Source organism: Aquarana catesbeiana, linkage group LG01 (genome assembly GCF_042186555.1).
Source record: "Aquarana catesbeiana isolate 2022-GZ linkage group LG01, ASM4218655v1, whole genome shotgun sequence".
Lineage (NCBI taxonomy): Eukaryota > Metazoa > Chordata > Amphibia > Anura > Ranidae > Aquarana > Aquarana catesbeiana.
This window is the reverse complement of record NC_133324.1, coordinates 375,249,693-375,268,560: the sequence shown is the minus strand read 5'-3', so window position 1 is coordinate 375,268,560 and position 18,868 is coordinate 375,249,693. Positions and strand designations below refer to the sequence as shown.

Here is an 18,868-nt window from a genome sequence, read left to right as displayed (position 1 = left end):
ATCTGCTCTCAGGGTGAGTGGCTGGTGTTGAGAGCTCTGAGGGTCAGAGTGGAATACTGCTGGAGTGTCCGAGTAGGTCTCTGAGGCGGCCGAGGCTGTTGGAGAGGCCGATGGATCTCGAGGTAGCTGCACCTCATGGGAAGGTGGATTCATGTCTGCCATTTTGGCCGCCGGGGAGGCCGTCTGTGGATGCAAGAAATAGTGCGGAATCTCACCGCCTGTTTGTAATGTCTGTTATGATTTTTTGTTCCCCTTGCCTTTTCTCTACTTTGCCTAGTACATGCTGAGGGATTTCACGTTTAATAAGCCGGGAAAGACAGGCAAGGGCCAGGAGCTCTGTACACACACTTCTTCACTCGGCCATGTCCAGATCACGCCCCCAAATCAAGCTTTTTTTACTAGTGATTTAAATCATGATTTAAATCGACTTGATTTAAATCAAATCCACCCTGCTTATAACAGTCAGCTTTTATTTATATGGATTAGACCCATTTCCAAAAGAAAAAAAAACGCATGTCATTGTAAAGTGCCTGAAAAGTGTTAGCTGGAAGATGTGGATTTCACATTTTCTCCTACCAGGAGTCTTTATTAAATCTTTGACCCATTGACAACTGAGGATCATATAGCAGACCCCAGGGAACCTCTGTCCCTCTTTCCTGAACCCCTCTTTTTTATATTTATTTAATTTAGTACATGTTATAGTTCTGCTTTTGTGGTTCATCAATCTGTTCATCTAAGATTTGCTGTACATGTCATTTCTCAGCTTCTTACCAGGAAAAGACATGCATATATGGAAGGAGATCCAGACCAAAAAATAAGAGTCAAAATTCACTTACTGATGTTGTGTTAAAAGACAGCCAACGCGTTTTGGGGGTCAAAGGAACTCCCCCTTTATCAGGGCTTCAGTTAAAAATGAGAACCTTGAGTGGACTCAAAATTGGGCTTTCCTGTTTGAATCTGTGCAGGGAAGCAGATTGCTGGATCAGAATTCCTGGCCAGAAGTATCTGCATCAGCAGTCAAAATAAGCTACTCAAGGCTCTCATTTTTAACTGAAGCCCTGATAAAGGGGGAGTTCCTTTGACCCGCGAAAACGTTTGCTGTCTTTTAACACAACACAACATCAATAAATGAATTTTGAGTCATATTTTTTGGTCTGGCGCACCTTCCATTTATGCACGTCTTTTCTGGTAACCTGCTGTACCCACAGTAGGGTAGCCTTGCCTGTTATGAGCAGCCTAACCTGAGCCAGTGGGCTCTTTAAAAGTTTCTTGCCTTCTGACTACCTTGTTTAACCACTTGCCGACCAGCGCACAACCATGTACGTCGGCACAATGGCACGGCTGCGCAAATGGGCGTACCTGTACGTCCCCTTTAAATCGCAGGCAAGTGGGAGTGGGTCCCGCTGACTCGATGTCCATCAGTGGCCCGCGATCTTGACACGGAAAGGCAGAACGGGGAGATGCCTATGTAAACAAGGCATTTCCCTGTTCTGCCTAGCAACATGACAGGGATTTACTGCTCCCAGTGATCAGGAGCAGTGATCTCTGTCATATTCTAGTGAGCCCATCCCCCCTACAGTTAGAACACAGTGAGAGAACACAGTTAACCCCTTGATTGCCCCCTAGTGTTTAACCCCTTTCCTGCCAGTGTCATCTACACAGTAAACAGTGCATTTTTATAGCACTGATCGCTGTATAAATGACAATGGTCCCAAAATAGTGTCAAAAGTGTCCGATGTGTCCGCCGCAATGTCGCAGTCACGATAAAAATCACAGATCGCTGCCATTACTACTAAAAAAAAAAAATAATAATAAAAATATTAATATTTTGTAGACGCTATAACTTTTGCACAAACCAATCAATATACGCTTATTGCGATTTTTTTTTTTACCAAAAATATGTAGAAGAATACATAATGGCTTAAACTGAGGAAGAAATTTTTTTTTTATATATATATTTTTTTGGATATTTATTATAGCAAAATCTTTGTTTTCAAAATTGACGCTCTTTTTTTGTTTATAGCGCAAAAAATAAAAACCGCAGAGGTGATCGAATACCACCAAAAGAAAGCTCTATTTGTGGGAAAAAAAGGACGTCAATTTTGTTTAGGTGCAACGTTGCACGACCGCGCAATTGTCAGTTAAAGCGATGCAGTGCCGTATCGCAAAAAGTGCTCTGGTCAGAAAGGGGGTAAATCCATCCGGGGCTGAAGTGGTTAAATATGAAAGTCCCAGTGCCTCTTGGATGCCCTTTTTTTTTTTTCCCATTGGACTATTCAGCTTCTAACACTCTCTAATAGCAGTGTTCTTTGATTTTGACTGTAACCTCTGTTACTATTGCTTCTGCTGAGAGAAACTTCAATAAATAATATTGAACAAGAAACATGTTAGTTGGAGTTGAGCTTTAATTTACTGCTCTTAAACTTGTTAGTGCTACTAAAGTTTTTTTTTTTTTTTTTTTTTTTTTTAAAAAAAGGTTATACTTACCTGCTCTGTGCAAAGATATTGCACAGAACGGTCACTTTCCTTCTTTTCTGGCACTCCCCCCGCTATTGCTGTTGAATCCTCCCTCCTGTAGGGGCCTGCAGTAGTAAGCCCTTGGCAGTCAGCACAGGTAGAAGATAAGAACACCATGGAGCTGTCAGCAGGGTGATAGATGGATAGGCTGCAAAGCTGTCAGTGAATGTAAGCCAGTCCTATCTCTCTAGCTGGCTCTGAAGAGATCACATCCTGACAGCTGTAGTTGGCGTTCTACACAGGAAAAGTCTGCCTTGTGGCAACCCCTATTATATCTATGAGGAGTGGAGGGTTCTGCTGGGTGGGGGGCTGATAACACGTTTCAGAGGTTTTCCTCCTTTGCAAAGGTGGAGGAAAACCTCTGAAACATGTTACTGCTTCCCCAGCAGCAGCCTCCACTACTCATAGACATGATAGGGGTTGCCATGAGGCAGACTGTTCCCGTGCAGAACGCCAACTACAGCTGTCAGGATCTGATCTCTTCAGAGCCAGCTAGAGAGATAGGACTGGCTTACATTCACTGACAGCTTTGCAGCTTATCCATTTATCACCCTGCTGATGTCCTTTTTTTCCCACAAATAGAGCTTTAGCTTTCTTTTTGGTGGTATTTGATCACTCAATATGTATTCCGCTACGTGATTTTAGTAAAAAAAAATCCCAATAAGCATATATTGACTGGTTTGCGCAAAAGTTATAGCGCCTACAAAACTATAGGATAGATTTATTTTTTATATATATTTTTTACTAGTAATGCCGGCGATCATCGATTTTTAGCGGGACTGCGATATTGCGGCAGACCAATCTGACGCTAAGTGACACTTTTTGGGGACAAGTGACACCAATACAGCGATCAGTGCTAAAAAAAATGCACTGTCACTGTACTAATGACACTGGCAGGGAAGGGGTTAACATCAGTGGCAATCAAAGGGTTAAATGTGTCCCTAGGGGGGTGCTTTCTAACTGTGAGGGATGTGCTTTGACTAAAGGAAAACAGAGATCTGTGTTCCTGCTTAGCAGAAACACAAGATCTCCATCTTCCCCTCTGGCAGAACAGCGGTCTACCTTGTTTACATAGGCAGACTACCGTTCTGCCTCTCTACGAAAGATCGCTGGGTTCCAGCGGACATCGTGTCCACCGCACCTGCTGATTGGCTCCCGCTGTGTCCAATCACAGTGAGAGCAGGTCTCCGGTGGCATAAGCCCCAGGCAGAAGAAAGAAATCGCGTACAGGTACGCGATTTTACGCTTAAGGGCCGCCCTGCCGCACTATATGTACTTGGGGTGGTCCTTAAGCGGTTAAGGCTGAAGTTTAATCTGCTTATACTTTGCCTCTCCTGGTTCCTCCCTCATCTACTCAACATGCTAATGAAAATTTCAAATAAAAGCATTTCATTCGGATGTACTTATTTTAGACATAGTGATATAATCACCGGGTCTCTGTACTTCTCTATGCAATGCAGACAGACCATGCCACAGTACTCCTCCCTGATGTAGGTAGTGGGATGGCTCCTAGGAAAAATTATGCAAATATCACAACACCTTGATGGGTGGGTGTTAATCTGAATGAGTGGGTGTTCCTAGGCAAAATTGCATTTGCCAACCAAGTATCTCAGGTATTGCATGCAATGCTGAGCCTCCATAATTAAAAAGAAATGAAATCCAATGAATAAAAGGGGAAGGCCAGGGACAGTAAGGCAGGTGGAAGAAAGAACTATATGATGCTGGATGTTTTCCAGCTAGAAAATGGGGCAGGATATCTAACTAGTTGCAGCTTCAAATGTACACTGTGAGAAGGTCACAGTGTGCAGTGAAATTAGTAGGTTTGCACAAATAACAATTTTTTTTTTATCGGCGAGTACTGATACTTTGCAATGTGATCTGTGTCAATACAAAAAAAATTGGCGCAAATTGCACTGCAAAGAATAACGTGATTTGAACAGGAATGCAGTACGATTGTTGTCCGAATTGCATGCGATTTCCCCCACTGCTTCTGTTTGTGTGTGTGTGTATAGAAAGGGAAAAGCGCCATCTAATGGGCAGTTTAACAAATGTTAGAGCACACAATACATATCTGGCCACATGCAAAATAATCCACATAGGTGTCCCGGTCCACCGATGGTAGCAAACTGGAGGTGCTCACAAGACTGGAGAAGTTCTTGTACCCTGTGGGTACAGAACGAAAGGGATGTCAGCTTGGGGGGGGGGGGGGGGGGTCCACCTCTATATCTCCTCCAGCCCTGTGAGCACATTCAGCGGCCTGTGCATGCAGGCTATTTGTACTGTGAGTTCTAACATTTTTTTCAACTGGCCACTAGAATGTGCTTTAAACCCTTTCTATACACACATGCACACACACACGGTGAGGGAAATTGCATGTGATTTGGACAGGAATCACACTGCATTCTTGATCAAATCACATGCAATTCTTTGCAGTGCAATTTGTACCCATTCATTTTGTATTGATGCAAATCACAACGCAAGGTATCGGTATTGGGAGCATTTGGCCGAGTACTGATACCAGTATCGATGCATCCATAGATATTAGACTAAGCATTTTCAGTACAGGAGAGGAGTCTTTGCCACTATGCAGGATTGAAGGTAAGCCCAGAGATCAGCTTTAAAGAAAGCCTGTATTAAGAAAGTATGATAGCTGCCATTGCCGACTTCAAGTATGCTGGTCATCATGATAATCCAATGGAGTTCAAACTGCATTGCTTGTTGCAAGTCATTGGCAAAATATATTTAAAAGCCAGGGAGAGGCAACTTGCATTTTCAGAAATGCTCCATTTAAGATTTTATTTAAGTGGGGGGCGTGGCCGGAACGTGATCGCGGCAGGACGTGTTGGCTCTGAGCTCCCGTTTTTATCCGGCTATTTCTCCTGATTGCAGCAGATTGAGCGTACAGGCTACTGACAGTGCCCATCGGTGAGCGGAATACTTGGGGAAGGCTATTGTGCCCTCTTCGTTGTCAAAGCAGCATAAGCAGCCCCGTTCTCAGCCGCCAAAGGATCAGAGGAACCTCCGCTCCCAAGGCAGCATGGCGCCCACTCCTCCTCCGTCCAGGATCCTGGGAGTGTGACGCTGCGTGCCAAGACAGTGAAGGTAAAAATGGCACAGCAGGGCACAGCTGCAGCGCAGCGATCAGAGGACGCTTCTCTCATGCCACAAGAAATAGAGGTAGACACAGAGGCTATAACAGGGCCAATAATAGAGGCCATTGCGGCATCCAAATCTGAACTTGTGGGGCGCATCGATCTCCTGGCTTCTGAATGCAACCTCATCCGCCACGATCTGGAGAAAATCAGAGGCAGATTGACCACTGCAGAGGATCACATATCGTAAGTGGAAGACACCTCTCATACGCATGGGTCACAATTAAGGGAATTAAAGGAGATGGTGGGCGCTTTGCAACGCAGAGCAGATGACTCCGAAGATCGCCAATGCAGGAACAACGTGCGGGTGGTGGGGCTGCCGGAAGGAGCGGAGGGTGCCAGTGCAACCACTTTTGCAGAAGTTTTTTTTTTATCTCCCCCCAACATATGTGGCTGAAAGAGCGCATAGGGTCCCCACGGGAGCAAGACCCCCAGGTACTCCACCAAGGCCGTTCCTGGTTCGATACCTCAATTACAGGGACCGTGACATGCTGCTGGCGGAAGCTAGGAAACATAAAGAGCTAAAATTTGAAAATGCACGTATCATGCTGTTTCAAGATTACTCGGCTGAGACACAGAAAAGACGTTGTTCCTTTACTGATGTGAAGAGGAGGCTCAGGGAGAAGGAACTAAAGTACAGCATGCTCTACCCAAGTCGTCTCCGGGTGCAATATAAAGGTACTGTAAAATTCTATGAAAGCCCGCAGGATGCTGGTGATTGGCTGGATCATAATATGTGAAGCCACTGTTCCTTGATGGAGTGAGTACACCAATGGGCATTTTGGTTGCATTCACCAGTGTTCTATTTTCTTTGCCACAAAGTTTTGGATGCGCTCCCAGTCTCTGTTTGGACTTCCTTTTGAACTTCTGAACTATCCCATTCTCCTTTCCTCCTTTTGTTTTTTTTTTTCCCCTGGTTGTTTTTGGGAAAGGGGCTGCAAGATGGAGGAAGGGGGGAGGGGAGGGAGGTGAGCGCAGATCCGTGGCTGTTCTATCTATGTTCTGAGGACATTATTCCGGCCTTTGTGATTACCAGCCTTTGTCGTCCTATTTGCTACCCCTGAACCAACTACTACCCCTGAACTGACTACTGCTGGACACAGAGGGGCCTACATGGAAATGGTATTCACAACACCGCAAGTATCTGACTTATTTACTGTCCAACATCCTATTCTGCCATGCTCAATTGGCTGTTTGTTTCTAGGGAGTGAACAGGGAGACTCAGGACACAAACAGGAACTAATTCTTTTGTTTTTATGCCGAACTATCGACACTTTTGGTTGAACTCTTTTGGAGTTTTTTGTTCTAGGGTCAAAGCTGCATACTGGACTTTTTTTAGTTTGTTTTATTTTTTTGTAAGGGTTACAGTTTCCGGTATAACAGCAGGGGGGGAAGGGATCGACCGCAGTCATATATATCATGTTTAAAAGGCATCTGATATTCATTTCAGGTATACACTCTTAGAACCAGTTTATTTGACGGTATTAATGTTATCATCAGGGAAGATTCGTACAGTAATTACATTACTTGGAGATGGTGGATAACAAGAAAAAAAATTGTGTCTTGGAATGTTAGAGGTCTGAATAATAAATTCAAGAGGGCCGCTGTATTCCAATATCTCAAACAGGTGAAGCCACATGTCGTTCTCCTGCAAGAAACGCATCTGGAGGGTAGTAAGATTCTTTCATTACCCAAACCTTGGATACAGAGGTCCTTTCACGCCTCTTATTCCTCCTATGCTAGAGGAACATCTATTCTGATTAGTAAAACTATTGCATGTGCCATCCACCAGGTGTTCACTGATCCCGGAGGACGATATGTGGCTCTAGTATTAGACTTGGCATACCGAAAATTTTTATTAGTGAATGTCTACTTACCGCCACCCTTTCAAGTGCAACTGTTATATGATTTGTTAGTGACTTTAGCGCCGCACATGCATTTACCTATGCTGCTAATGGGTGATTTTAATACTATCTGGACTCCTCCAATGCAAATAGGCCAGCCTCGGTGGATCTTTGCACTTGGGCATCGGTGGCAGGGCTAACTGAAATTTGGAGGTGAAAAAATCCGGGAGTCGTGTCCTATTCACATTTGTCTACCACTCATAAATCTTCCGCTAGAATAGACTTAGCCTTTGGGAATGCTTTACTTTTAAATAATCTCCATGGAGCCGAATACTTAGCCGGAGGGTCCTCGGACCATAATCCATTATTGGTTACCCTAACTTCTCTCACTAGAGGGCAAAAAGGGGGTTGGAAATTGGCACCGGGTTGGTTACAAGAAGATCAGGTAACTACTCAGCTGCAATCTGTGGTGGATACGTACTGGGCGACAAATGTGGATACGGCTGACCCACCTATTGTTTGGGATGCTTTCAAAGTGGTCTCAAGAGGTGAATTCATTTCGGCAATTAAATCGGTCAGGAAAGATCATAATGAGGAATATGAAACCCTTGTGGCCAAAGAAAGGGAGTGCGCACAGCTTCAGGCTCACTCCCCTTCGGAGGCTAATTACGCTTCCCTGCTGCATAGTAGGAGGTCAGTGGAACTACACTTCTCAGGATTAGCGCATACGGAGGCGAGGCGGAGAGCGGAAAATATATTTGCTGAGCGGGATAAAAATGGGAAGCTGTTGGCTAGCCTGGCAGCTGACCAAAGGATTCCGGTTAACATTCCAGTGATTAAAAACAACGCAGGGACACTAATATCTGACCCAGTGGGAATAATGGCTGAATTTGTCAGCTTTTATAGAAAGCTATACTCCCCTATCCCGTCATATGATGTGACAGAGTTGGAAGGTCTGCTCCGTAGTCTTTCTATGCCTACGCTAACAGCTAAAGATGCCACTCAGATGCAGAAATTTCTGCTCTGGAAATTTAGGCTGCCATACTTGCCTTGCCTCCCAAAAAAGCCCTGGGCCCGGATGGTTTTCCTGCCGACTTCTATAAGGTCTACATGTCACAACTGGCCCCTAAGATTAAGCTTACTGTTTAAACACTGCCAGGAACATGGCTCCTTGCCGACCTCAATGATGGAAGCTTATATGGTGCTTCTCCTGAAGCCAGGCAAGGACCCGCAGTTGTGCTCTTCATACATAATTGCACTGCTTAACATGGATCTAAAAATTCTTGCTAAAGTGTTGGCTACTAGACTAGCTAAGGTCATATCGACACTGGTGGATATTGACCAGACAGGCTTTATGCCAGGTATGTCGACGGATACAAACCTGAGAAGATTATTTACACATATACAAATGGATAATACAGAGTTCCCGGCTAAAGTTGTTGTCTCCATAGTTATCGAAAAAGCTTTCAATTCGGTGGATTGGCAATACATGCACATGGTGTTGGAGGCCATGGGGTTTGGTCCTGGTATTTGTCGCTGGGTTAATTTGCTATATAGTGCTCCTAGGACGGCGGTGAGGCTCGGCACCCTGGTTTCCAATTTCTTCCCAATAGGCAGAGGCACCAGACAGGGGTGCCCGCTCTCCCCTTTCCTTTTCGCCTTGATGATGGAGCCTTGGCTAGGGCACTTCGGCGTTCAGAAGAGGTGCAGGCAATTAGGGTAGGGTCTATAAATGAATGTATCGCATTGTATGCGGATGATTGTTACTGTTTCTCAAAGATCCGGGCCCGCCTTACTCGGGCAGCATTACTGATCTTGGATAGATTCCCCATTTTTTCGGGTCTACGAGTAAACTGGGGTAAGTCATCCATACTACCGTTAGGTTCTGAAGCTACAAAGCAAAAAGATGACACTTTGCCACTTCAATGGGTCTCATCAATAACTTATTTATGGGTTAAAGTGACAGCAAACACTCAGGATTACATGTCCCTCAATCATCTTCTTCCCTTAGTTAGCAGACTTAAGCATAAAACGTCGGCATGGAAGAACCTACCCCTCTCATTGCTGGGGCGGGTTAGTATTATAAAAATGAAATTCCTGTCAGTAATCCTTTATTTCCTAAGGCACTCCCCTATATGGATCCCTAAAGGGTATTTCAAGATATTAAAACGGTATCATCGGTTCATTCCTATGGTCGCCACATTCCCCACGAATTAGTATGAAAGTATTACAGGAACCATGGGGTCGGGGGGGGGGGCTGGCTTTACCTGACTGGCAGAAATATTTCATTGCGGGGCAGATGGTTTTTGCCGGGAGATGGTTGACTTCGGATTCAGGGGACTCTGCCACAGTGGTGGAGGCGGCTCACTTGGGGTCCTACGAAAGTTTAAAGATGGCATTGTACAGGGGCCCGAAGTCGTGTCTACCACTGACAGACTCCATGAAAACAACGATTAAGGCTTGGGAAATCGCCACTACCTTAATGTCTCCTAGTTATACAGGGATTACGCCTTCGGCTCAGTTATGGATGAATCCGAAACTCCCACATTTCTTCTCTTTCCCTGATCCTATGATATGGGCTTGTAAGGGTATAAAAAGGTTGAAGGACATTACCAGTCTGGGTGAGCTTTGTACATGTGACCAGCTAAGGGCTAGACATGACCTTCCCAACTCCTTCTTCTTTCGCTACCTGCAGTTACGCCATGCGTTTAAGGAGCAATTTAAGGGTCAAAGGATCGAATATTTACCATCAACGTTAGAGAGTCTATTGATGGAGGAAGACCTGGTCAAGCCATTGTCCTCAGTGTACAAATCTCTCTTTTAAAAAACACCTATTGGAATCACCAAATGTAGAGAAAGCTGGGAGAGAGAGATATTGGATATCCAGGGGGAGGATTGGGACGATATGTGGAACCATCCATTTCAACAATTAGTCTCTGCAAGGGACCATTTAATTCATTTTAAATTTCTCCATCGGATTTACCTCACTCCTGCGAGGTTGTCTCGCATATAGCCGTCAGTGAGTAGCCAGTGTTGGAGGTGCTCTCACACCCCAGCCGATGCAGACCATATATTCTGGAGTTGCCCTCACATTCAAAGGTTTTGGTCAGACATAACAGAATGCCCATCGGAGGTTCTCAGCACTTCCGTTCCCTTGACACCTAGAGTTTGTTTAATAGGGCTGGTGGAGGAGGTAGTTCCTTCCCGTGCTCATCGCACTTTGCTGAATATTATTAAACTCGAAGAAATCTGTTGCTCCCACCATGTCATATTGGAAAAAACTGGTCAACTCAGTTATTTGCTTATACAAGGCAACATACCTCTCTAGAAGATGTGAAAAGAAATTTACTAAGGTGTGGCAGGCCTGGTTGGATTCTACTGCCACAGTGAATTGAGAAGAAGTTTATGTATGGATTAGATGATGTAAGAGATGGTATAACTAACACTTAGTAGACTTTATAGTCTCTGGTAATTAGACAACGGCTAAATTCCCTGATGCATTTCTTTGCCTTATAATTTCTTGGTAAATCTAATGAGTGTGTGAGTCTATGAATAATTGTAAATTGTTAGGTGCATAATTCTACAACTATTACAATATTACTGCTGGTCGGGTAGAGGGGTTGGGGGGAGGGGAGGGTGGGATGGAGGAGGTTTGTAGGCCTTGCGAGGCCTTCTTCGACAAGGCATGTTGCCTGTCAGAGAATGTTTATCTGTTTGTTTGTCTTATAAAATTTAATAAAAAAGAATTTATAAAAAAAAAAAAAAAAAAAAAAAAAAAAAAGATTTTATTTAAGTCACATCTCATATCCTGAACCCTCTCCAAATAGAAAAGCGCTGAAACATTGTAATGTTCTTAATTACTTAAATGGCATTCTAAGGGTCTTGAAGAGGCTGATTTTAACCACTTTCGGACCGTCCACCATGGATATACATCGGTACTTTGATGTTACATAACGTTGTTATGGAAGCAGATAGCTGCCATAACCCCGATATTTTTCTCCACAGTGAGCAGTCCGCTTTAAGATAAAAGTGGTCTCAGTGGCGAGTTCGCTGCGAGATCACTTTTATGGGCGGCGGGATAGGTGTGCTCCCTCCTGTCGTGTCCCGGGTGTCTCTGCCGCTTACTGGAGCCGTTGGAAGCGGCGTAGACGATCTGGTCAGATGGCCTGATGAGCAGGAAGTTGAGTGAGGGCATGATGGCCCCCACTATGCCCTTGGAGGACCGGAGCGACGTCAAACGTCACTTCCGCCCAACAGCCTTAAAAAGGGACATTTATTTTTTTATTGCTTTCAAAGTGTAAATGTGAGATCTGAGGTCTTTCTGACCCCAGATCTCACATTAAAAAGGTCCTGTCATGCTTTTTTTCTATTACAAGGGATGTTTACATTACTTGTAATAGGAATAAAAGTGATCCAAAAAAAATATGTTTTAATCACTTGCCGACCAGCCGCCGTCATTATGCTGCAGCAGGTCAGCTCCTTCCTGCAAATAACCATAGCTGTAAGTCGGCTCTTTTAAGAGCTATAGTAGGCACGCGCCTGCTGCACGGTGGGGAAGCCAATGCGCGTGGCTGGCGGCCGTATGCGATTGCTCCACAGAGAGCCACAATGGGGATCTGTCAATGTAAACAAACAGATCCCTGTTCTGACAGGGGAGTAGACAGAGATTGTCTGTTCCTAGTGATCAGGAACAGCGATCTCTCTCCTCCTCCAGTCAGTACACTCCCCCCACAGTTAGAAACACCTCCCAGGGAACACATTTAACCCCTTGCTCACCACTAGTGTTAACCCTTTCCCTGCCAGTGTCATTTATACAGTAAGCAGTGCATTTTTATAGCACTGATCGCTGTATAAATGTCAGTGGTCCCAAAAAAGTGTCCGATCTGTCCGCCGCAATGTCGCATTCCTGCTAACAAGCGCTTATCACCACCATTACTAGTAAAAAAAAAAATGAATAATAAAAATGCCATAAATCTCTCTCCTATTTTGTAGACACTATAACTTTTGTGCAAGCCAATCAATATACGCTTATTTTTTTACCAAAAATACGTAGAAGAATACATATTGGCCTAAACTAATGAAGAAATTAGTTTTTTAGGTTTTTTTAAGGATATTTTTTTATAGCAAAAAGTAAAAAAAAAACAGTTTTTCAAAATTGTCGGTCTTTGTTTATAGCACAAAAAAAAATAAAAACCGCAAAAGGTGATCAAATACCACAAAAATAAAGCTCTATTTGTGGGGGAAAAAAAAGGACATCAATTTTGTTTGGGTACAGCATCGCACAACCGCGCAATTGTCAGTTAAAGTGACGCAGTGCCGTATCACAAAAACCTGCCTGGTCATTAAGGGGAAAAATCTTCCGGTCCTTAAGTGGTTAAAGGGACAGTGTAAAAATAAAGTAAAATTATGAATAAAACAAAAAATTGAAAGCGCCCCGTCCCTCCATGCTCGCGCACAGAAGCGAATGCATACGCAAGTCGCGCCCGCATATGTAAACAGTGTTCAAACCACACATGTGAGGTATCGCACAATTGTTAGAGCAAGAGCAATAAATTACAGCAAGACCTTCTCTGTAACTCGAAACTGGTAATCTGTAGAAATTTTTCAATGTCGCCTATGGAGATTTTTAAGTGTCAAAGTTTGTCGCCATTCCACGAGCGGGTGCAATTTTGAAACATGACATGTTGGGTATCAATTTACTCAGCGTAACATTATCTTTCACAATATAGAAAAAAATGGGCTAACTTTACTGTTTCTTATTTTTTTTTTTTTTTTTAATTAAAGAGTATTTTTTCCAAAATACCAAGTAATTTTCTAGCAAAAACAAAATAAAAAACGATTTTAACTTGTAAACACCAAGACAAAGAAAAACGTATACATTATTGTACCTCTGGTGACAGCACTGTGCCATTCTTCAGTTTTTCATCAAGGCTGTCTCTCCTCTGTAGGAGATGATCCCGCTCCTTCTGCAGGACTTTGACCTCCTCAGATATTGCTGTTTCATCTTCACTATTACTGCTGTGTAATTTCTTACTCTTATCCTTTAGTTCACTTTCTAAGGTATTCAAACGTGTCGACATCCTCAGCATGTCACTGTTGATTGCCTAGGAAGGCAAATAATAACCATCATCATTATTATCCTCATTTTTAACTTATTTAATGATATATATATATATATATATATATATATATATATATATATATATATATATATATATATATATATATATATATATATTGTTTTTAGAATGACAATAAAAATACGAAGGAACAAAAGATAAGGTGAACAATATTAACATCAAGTCAAAAAAATAAATATGTAAATATAATATAAAGATAAATGGGTGACAATTAATAATAATTTTCACCAACACATTTAAAGTGGAACTTTAGTCAGAAAATTAAGTCCTGCTAGATCACTTCAGACTGGCCCATTTTGTAGGTAAGCACTAAAAATAAGCATCTATACTGTTTAAAATCCAGTAATACACTGGATCAGCCTGCTCTGTACATCCGATCAGTTGCTCTCCATTTCGCAGAGTTTGTAGAGGCAGATTTGTTGACAGTCTCGGGTCTGGTCCACACTGGTGCGACATGCGCTCCAACTTTGAGAGTGCAAGTTGCGCCTCATTAAGTGCAATTGAACGGTCTAATAGTCGCTCTGACTTCGAAAATGATTCCTGCACCACTTTTGGTGCAACTTCGCTATGACTTGCATTGACTTCTGTTAAAGAAGTCGTATGCAAGTTGTGCCAAAGTCACGCTGAGATGTCGGCTTTAAAGTCATGTGGAGGTCACATGACTCCTTACCTTTACAGCCAAGGAAGCTGCTTCTGTTTGATCTGCAACTACCATGGTGCTGCACATGTGATCAGTTATGACACCAGTCATTTAATGGTTAGACAGCTTGGTTGCGGACACAAGAAAATGTGACAGTAAGCAATCCTGGGATTCCAGGAATGTAACTGCTTTTTGAAACCGTTAAATCGTTGGGTTAAGTTCCACTTTATTATTTGCTGCTGTTCAGGCGCTCTGGGCTTCAGCAAAATGGCAGCCTCCAGCAAGAAGAAACAGGAGCAATGCTTGAGGCAATTTACAGAACACACTAAGTTTGGTAGAGTAAATATTAATATTACCTCTTCTATCGCTTGACCCTCCCTCTTAGGTTGTAAGCTCTAATAAACAGCACCTTTTGATTCCTACTGTATTAAAGTGTATTGAATTTGTACTGTCTACCCTCAAGTTGTAAAGCGATGCGTAAACTGACGGTGCTATATAAATCCTGTATAATAATAATAATAATAATAATAAATGTATGTTCCTTAAAGAGGAAGTAAACCCTAATGGGTTTTACTTCCTCTTTGTTCCCTGCAAAGTAAAAGCATAATGGGCTAGTATGCACCGCATACTAGCCCATTATGTGGCACTTACCTACAGAAGAAGCTCACGATGTCACTGCTGTCCCCGCTGTGTGGCGCGTCCATCTTCCTTCCAGGGCCGTGGATTCCGGCTCTGTTACCGGCCAGAGTCGCGGGAGCCGACGGTCACAGCACAGGCACTATAGAAACGGCACGGTCATGCCCTTTCTTCAGTGCACATGCGCCACATATGGCGAATATCTCCTAAACCGTACAGGTTTAGGAGATATTTATAGTACCTACTGGTAAGCCTTATTATAGGCTTACCTGTAGGGAAAAAGTGGTTGTACAGGGTTTAAACCACTTTAATAAAGAACATTATTTTTGATCAAGTTTTTATGGGTAAAGTTCTGCTTTTAAGCACCTATACTTCTCTGCAGACAGTATGTTAAAAGGATGAGAGTGTTAGTTGTTCAAGTATGAATGGAGCATGTTTATTCTCGAAGAAGCCCCCTGGTTTATTATACCAAAAAGTATAAAAGAAAAAAGAAATTTTATATACAATGCTGTGAAAAAGTAATTGCCCCCTTTCTGATTTTTTAAAATTTTTTTGCATATTTGTCACATTTAAATGACTCAGATCAAACAAATTTTATTATTACACAAAGATAACCTGAGGAAATACAAAATGCAGTTGTTAAATGATGGTTTAATTTATTAAGGCAAAAAACCTGTCCAAACCTGTCTAGCTTTATGTGAAAAAGTAATAGCTCCTAAACCTAATAACTGGTTGTGCCACCGATGGTGGCAACAACTGCAATCAAGCATTTGCTATAACTGGCAATGAGTCTTTCACATTGCGGTTGAGCAATTTTGGCCCACTCTTCTTTGCAGAATTGTTTTAATCCAGCCACATTGGAGGGTTTTCCAGCATGAACAGCCTGTGTAAGGTCATGATACAGCAGCTCAATTGGATTGAAGGCCTGGCTTTGACTAGGACACTCCAAAACCTACATTTTGCTTTGTTTGAACCATTTGGAAGTGGACTTGCTGTTGTGTTTTGGATCATTGTCCTGCTGCATAACCCAAATGCACTTGAGCTTGAGGTCACAAACTGATGGCCAGACATTCTCCTTTAGGATTTTTTGGTAGAGCTCAGAATTCATGGTTCCATCAATTATGGTAAGTTGTCCAGGTCCTGAAGCTGCAAAGCAGCCCCAGACCATCACCCTACCACCACCATGTCTGACTGTTGGTATGATGTTCTTGTTATGAAATGCTGTATTTGTTATGCACACCTTCCAAAAAGTTTAATTGTTGTCTCATCAGTCCACAGAATATTTGCCTAAAAGTCTTGGGGATAATCAAGATTTTTTTTTTTGGTAAATGTGAGATGAGATTGTGTTCTTTTTGGTCAGCAGTGGCTTTGGCCTTGGAACTCTCCCATGGATGCCATTTTTGCCCAGTCTCTTTCTTATTGTTGAATCATGAACACCGATCTTACCTGAGGCACGTGAGGCCTGCAGTTCTTTAGATGTTATTCTGGGTTCTTTTATGACCTCCTGGATGAGTCGTCATCATGCTCTTGGAGTAATTTTTGCAGGCCGGCCACAAGGTTCACCACTGTTCCAAGTTATCTCCATTTGTAGATCATGGATCTTAGCGTGGTTCACTGGAGTTCCAAAGCCTTAGAAATGGTTTTGAAACCCTTCCTAGACCGATACATGTACATTACTTTGTTTCTAATCTGTTCTTGAATGTTTTTAGATTGTGGCATGATGTGTGGATTTTTGTGATCTGTCAGCATGCTTCACTTTGTCAGACAGCTTCTTTTTATGTGATTTCTTGATTCAACAGGTCTGGCAATAATCAGGCCTGGGTGTGGCAAGTGAAATTTAACTCAGCTTTCCAAAAAATTGTGGTTAATCACAGTTCATTCATGATTCAGCATCGGAGGGGGCAATTACTTTTTCACATAGGGCCAGGCAGGTTTGAACAACTTTTTTGCCCTTAATAAATGATATAATTTAAAAACTGCATATATATACTCATAAATACCAATCTGTGCAATGTGTGCAACAATAAAAAGCAGAATGTTAAAAAAAGACAGCAATATTATTGATCATTAGGTGCAGTATAATCTATCTCAAATTGCAGTGATTCCCAGAAAAGAAAGAATACTAATAATAGCAGAAATAATTCAAGACGATGCAAAATTTGTCAACCTCACAGCATCAGGAAAAAAAAGCTGTTATTCAGCCAGGTGGTTCTATCCCTGATGCTGTGTAATCCCTGACCTGAGGAAGGGGGACAAACGGTCCATAAGCAGGATAGAAAGAGTCCCCCATGATATTGATGGTCATCTTCCTACACCTGCTGTCGATGGGCAGATTGCTGCCAATAATCTTCTGGGCAATCTTTACCACACGCTGCACTGCCTGTTTATCCACAGCAGATCAATGTCTGTACCAAACTGTAATACAAGAAGTAAGGATCCTTTTCACCATAGGTCTAAAATAAGGATATACAGACTGAAGTACCAAAGCAAACACATCTCAATCTCCTCAAAAAGAAAAGGCATTGATCGACCTTCACTATGCTGGCTGTATTGGTGCTCCAGTGAGTATATAAGATGCACCTACAAATATATAAAGCCAGTCTTCCTCAGGTCCAAAACCAACAGATGTTTCAATTATGTTGCAATTGTGATTGCTCCACTTTTTCCTACCTCTTTTTTTGTCTCTCCTCAGGACACTAATTATGTTATGTTTAAAACCTATAAAAATGTTTGAGGCACAAATCATATAAATTTCAGAATTCCAGAGAACAAAAAAACTGGGTGTTCCAATGGGAAGGAGAAGGGAACCAAACAAGGTTTCATTCACCTGAGAGATTACTAGGAAGTTAGACTACAAATGACCTTTCGTGATGTTCTTAAGTAAATTTTTCATATGTTCAGATATGCTTGCCTGAAAATTCTTGATAGAAACGGTTTGAAGAGGATCCTAATCGCACAAGAAGTGTATATGCCTACGGACTTTGGAAAGTCTTGTAGTACCCAGACAGCTTGATTTATAGCTGGGTCTAGGGAAGCTTAGGCTGACCATCTCAGCAACACATCCCTGTGACCTCTATTGGAAAAGCTTACTGAGGGTCCATGCACACTAGGCTTAAATATTGCTGCTTCAACAGGAGTTTTGCATTTTGCCTGTAGAAGCAGCTCAATGTTATCCTATATGCACATTAGGACGTTTAAGAGGTAGAAAAAAAACCCCTTCTGGATTGTGTTTTTAATGGACCCTGAAGATGAAAATTTAATATAATTTTAAATAATTATAAATAAACTAAAAGATTTCAGTAAGGAAGTGTAACTTTACATACTTGGCTTGAACGTAGCTTTTTCATCTCCAGCTGGCTCTTCTCTTTAAGCATGGCTTCCATCTTAGCAATACTTTCTTCCCTTTTCTTTAAGTCATCTTCCAATTCACTCAAAGCTTGACGCTCCTTTAATACCTTCTCAACCTCCTCATCAAGCCACTTCTTCTGTTCTTCCATTTTCTGGATAAACATAAGGGTAAAGTAATTCTATATGAGTATCAAAGAACTGAAAAGGGTGAGACCTGGAAACACAGTGAAAAATGTTGCTCTAGTGAGATAAGTGCCACTTTAACAAAACTAAGCTAAAATATAGTGTTTTACATTTATTGTGAAAACATGTCTTACATTCTTGCCCATATGCACAGTATAAAAATATGCCATATAGTCATCACACAAATGTTACTGAAATAGTGCTATATATATATATATATATATATATATATATATATATATATATATATATATATAAAAATAATAAGACAGCAAGTGCCATTACTTCCTATGAAGAGAAATCTTGCATACAAATATAACTCAATGCCCCTTGTTAGTAGCAAGAGTTTTTGAACCAGGTTAGCAAAATTTTGGTAAAATTCCATGCAGTGTTTTCATTTACTGTTGT

The 18,868-nt window shown here is 42.1% G+C and overlaps 1 protein-coding gene across 1 annotated transcript in view; it reads right to left on the bottom strand.

Annotated features, from left to right (window-relative positions):
- KIF27 (kinesin family member 27) overlaps positions 1 to 18,868 on the bottom strand; it is a 156,464-nt gene that overhangs the window by 27,543 nt on the left and 110,053 nt on the right. The window contains exons 13-14 of the mRNA XM_073633656.1: positions 18,253 to 18,429; positions 13,402 to 13,617 (exon numbers count right to left, since the gene is read on the bottom strand). Of these exons, the coding sequence (XP_073489757.1) occupies positions 13,402 to 13,617; positions 18,253 to 18,429 (393 nt within the window). The remainder of the gene's footprint in view (positions 1 to 13,401; positions 13,618 to 18,252; positions 18,430 to 18,868) is intronic.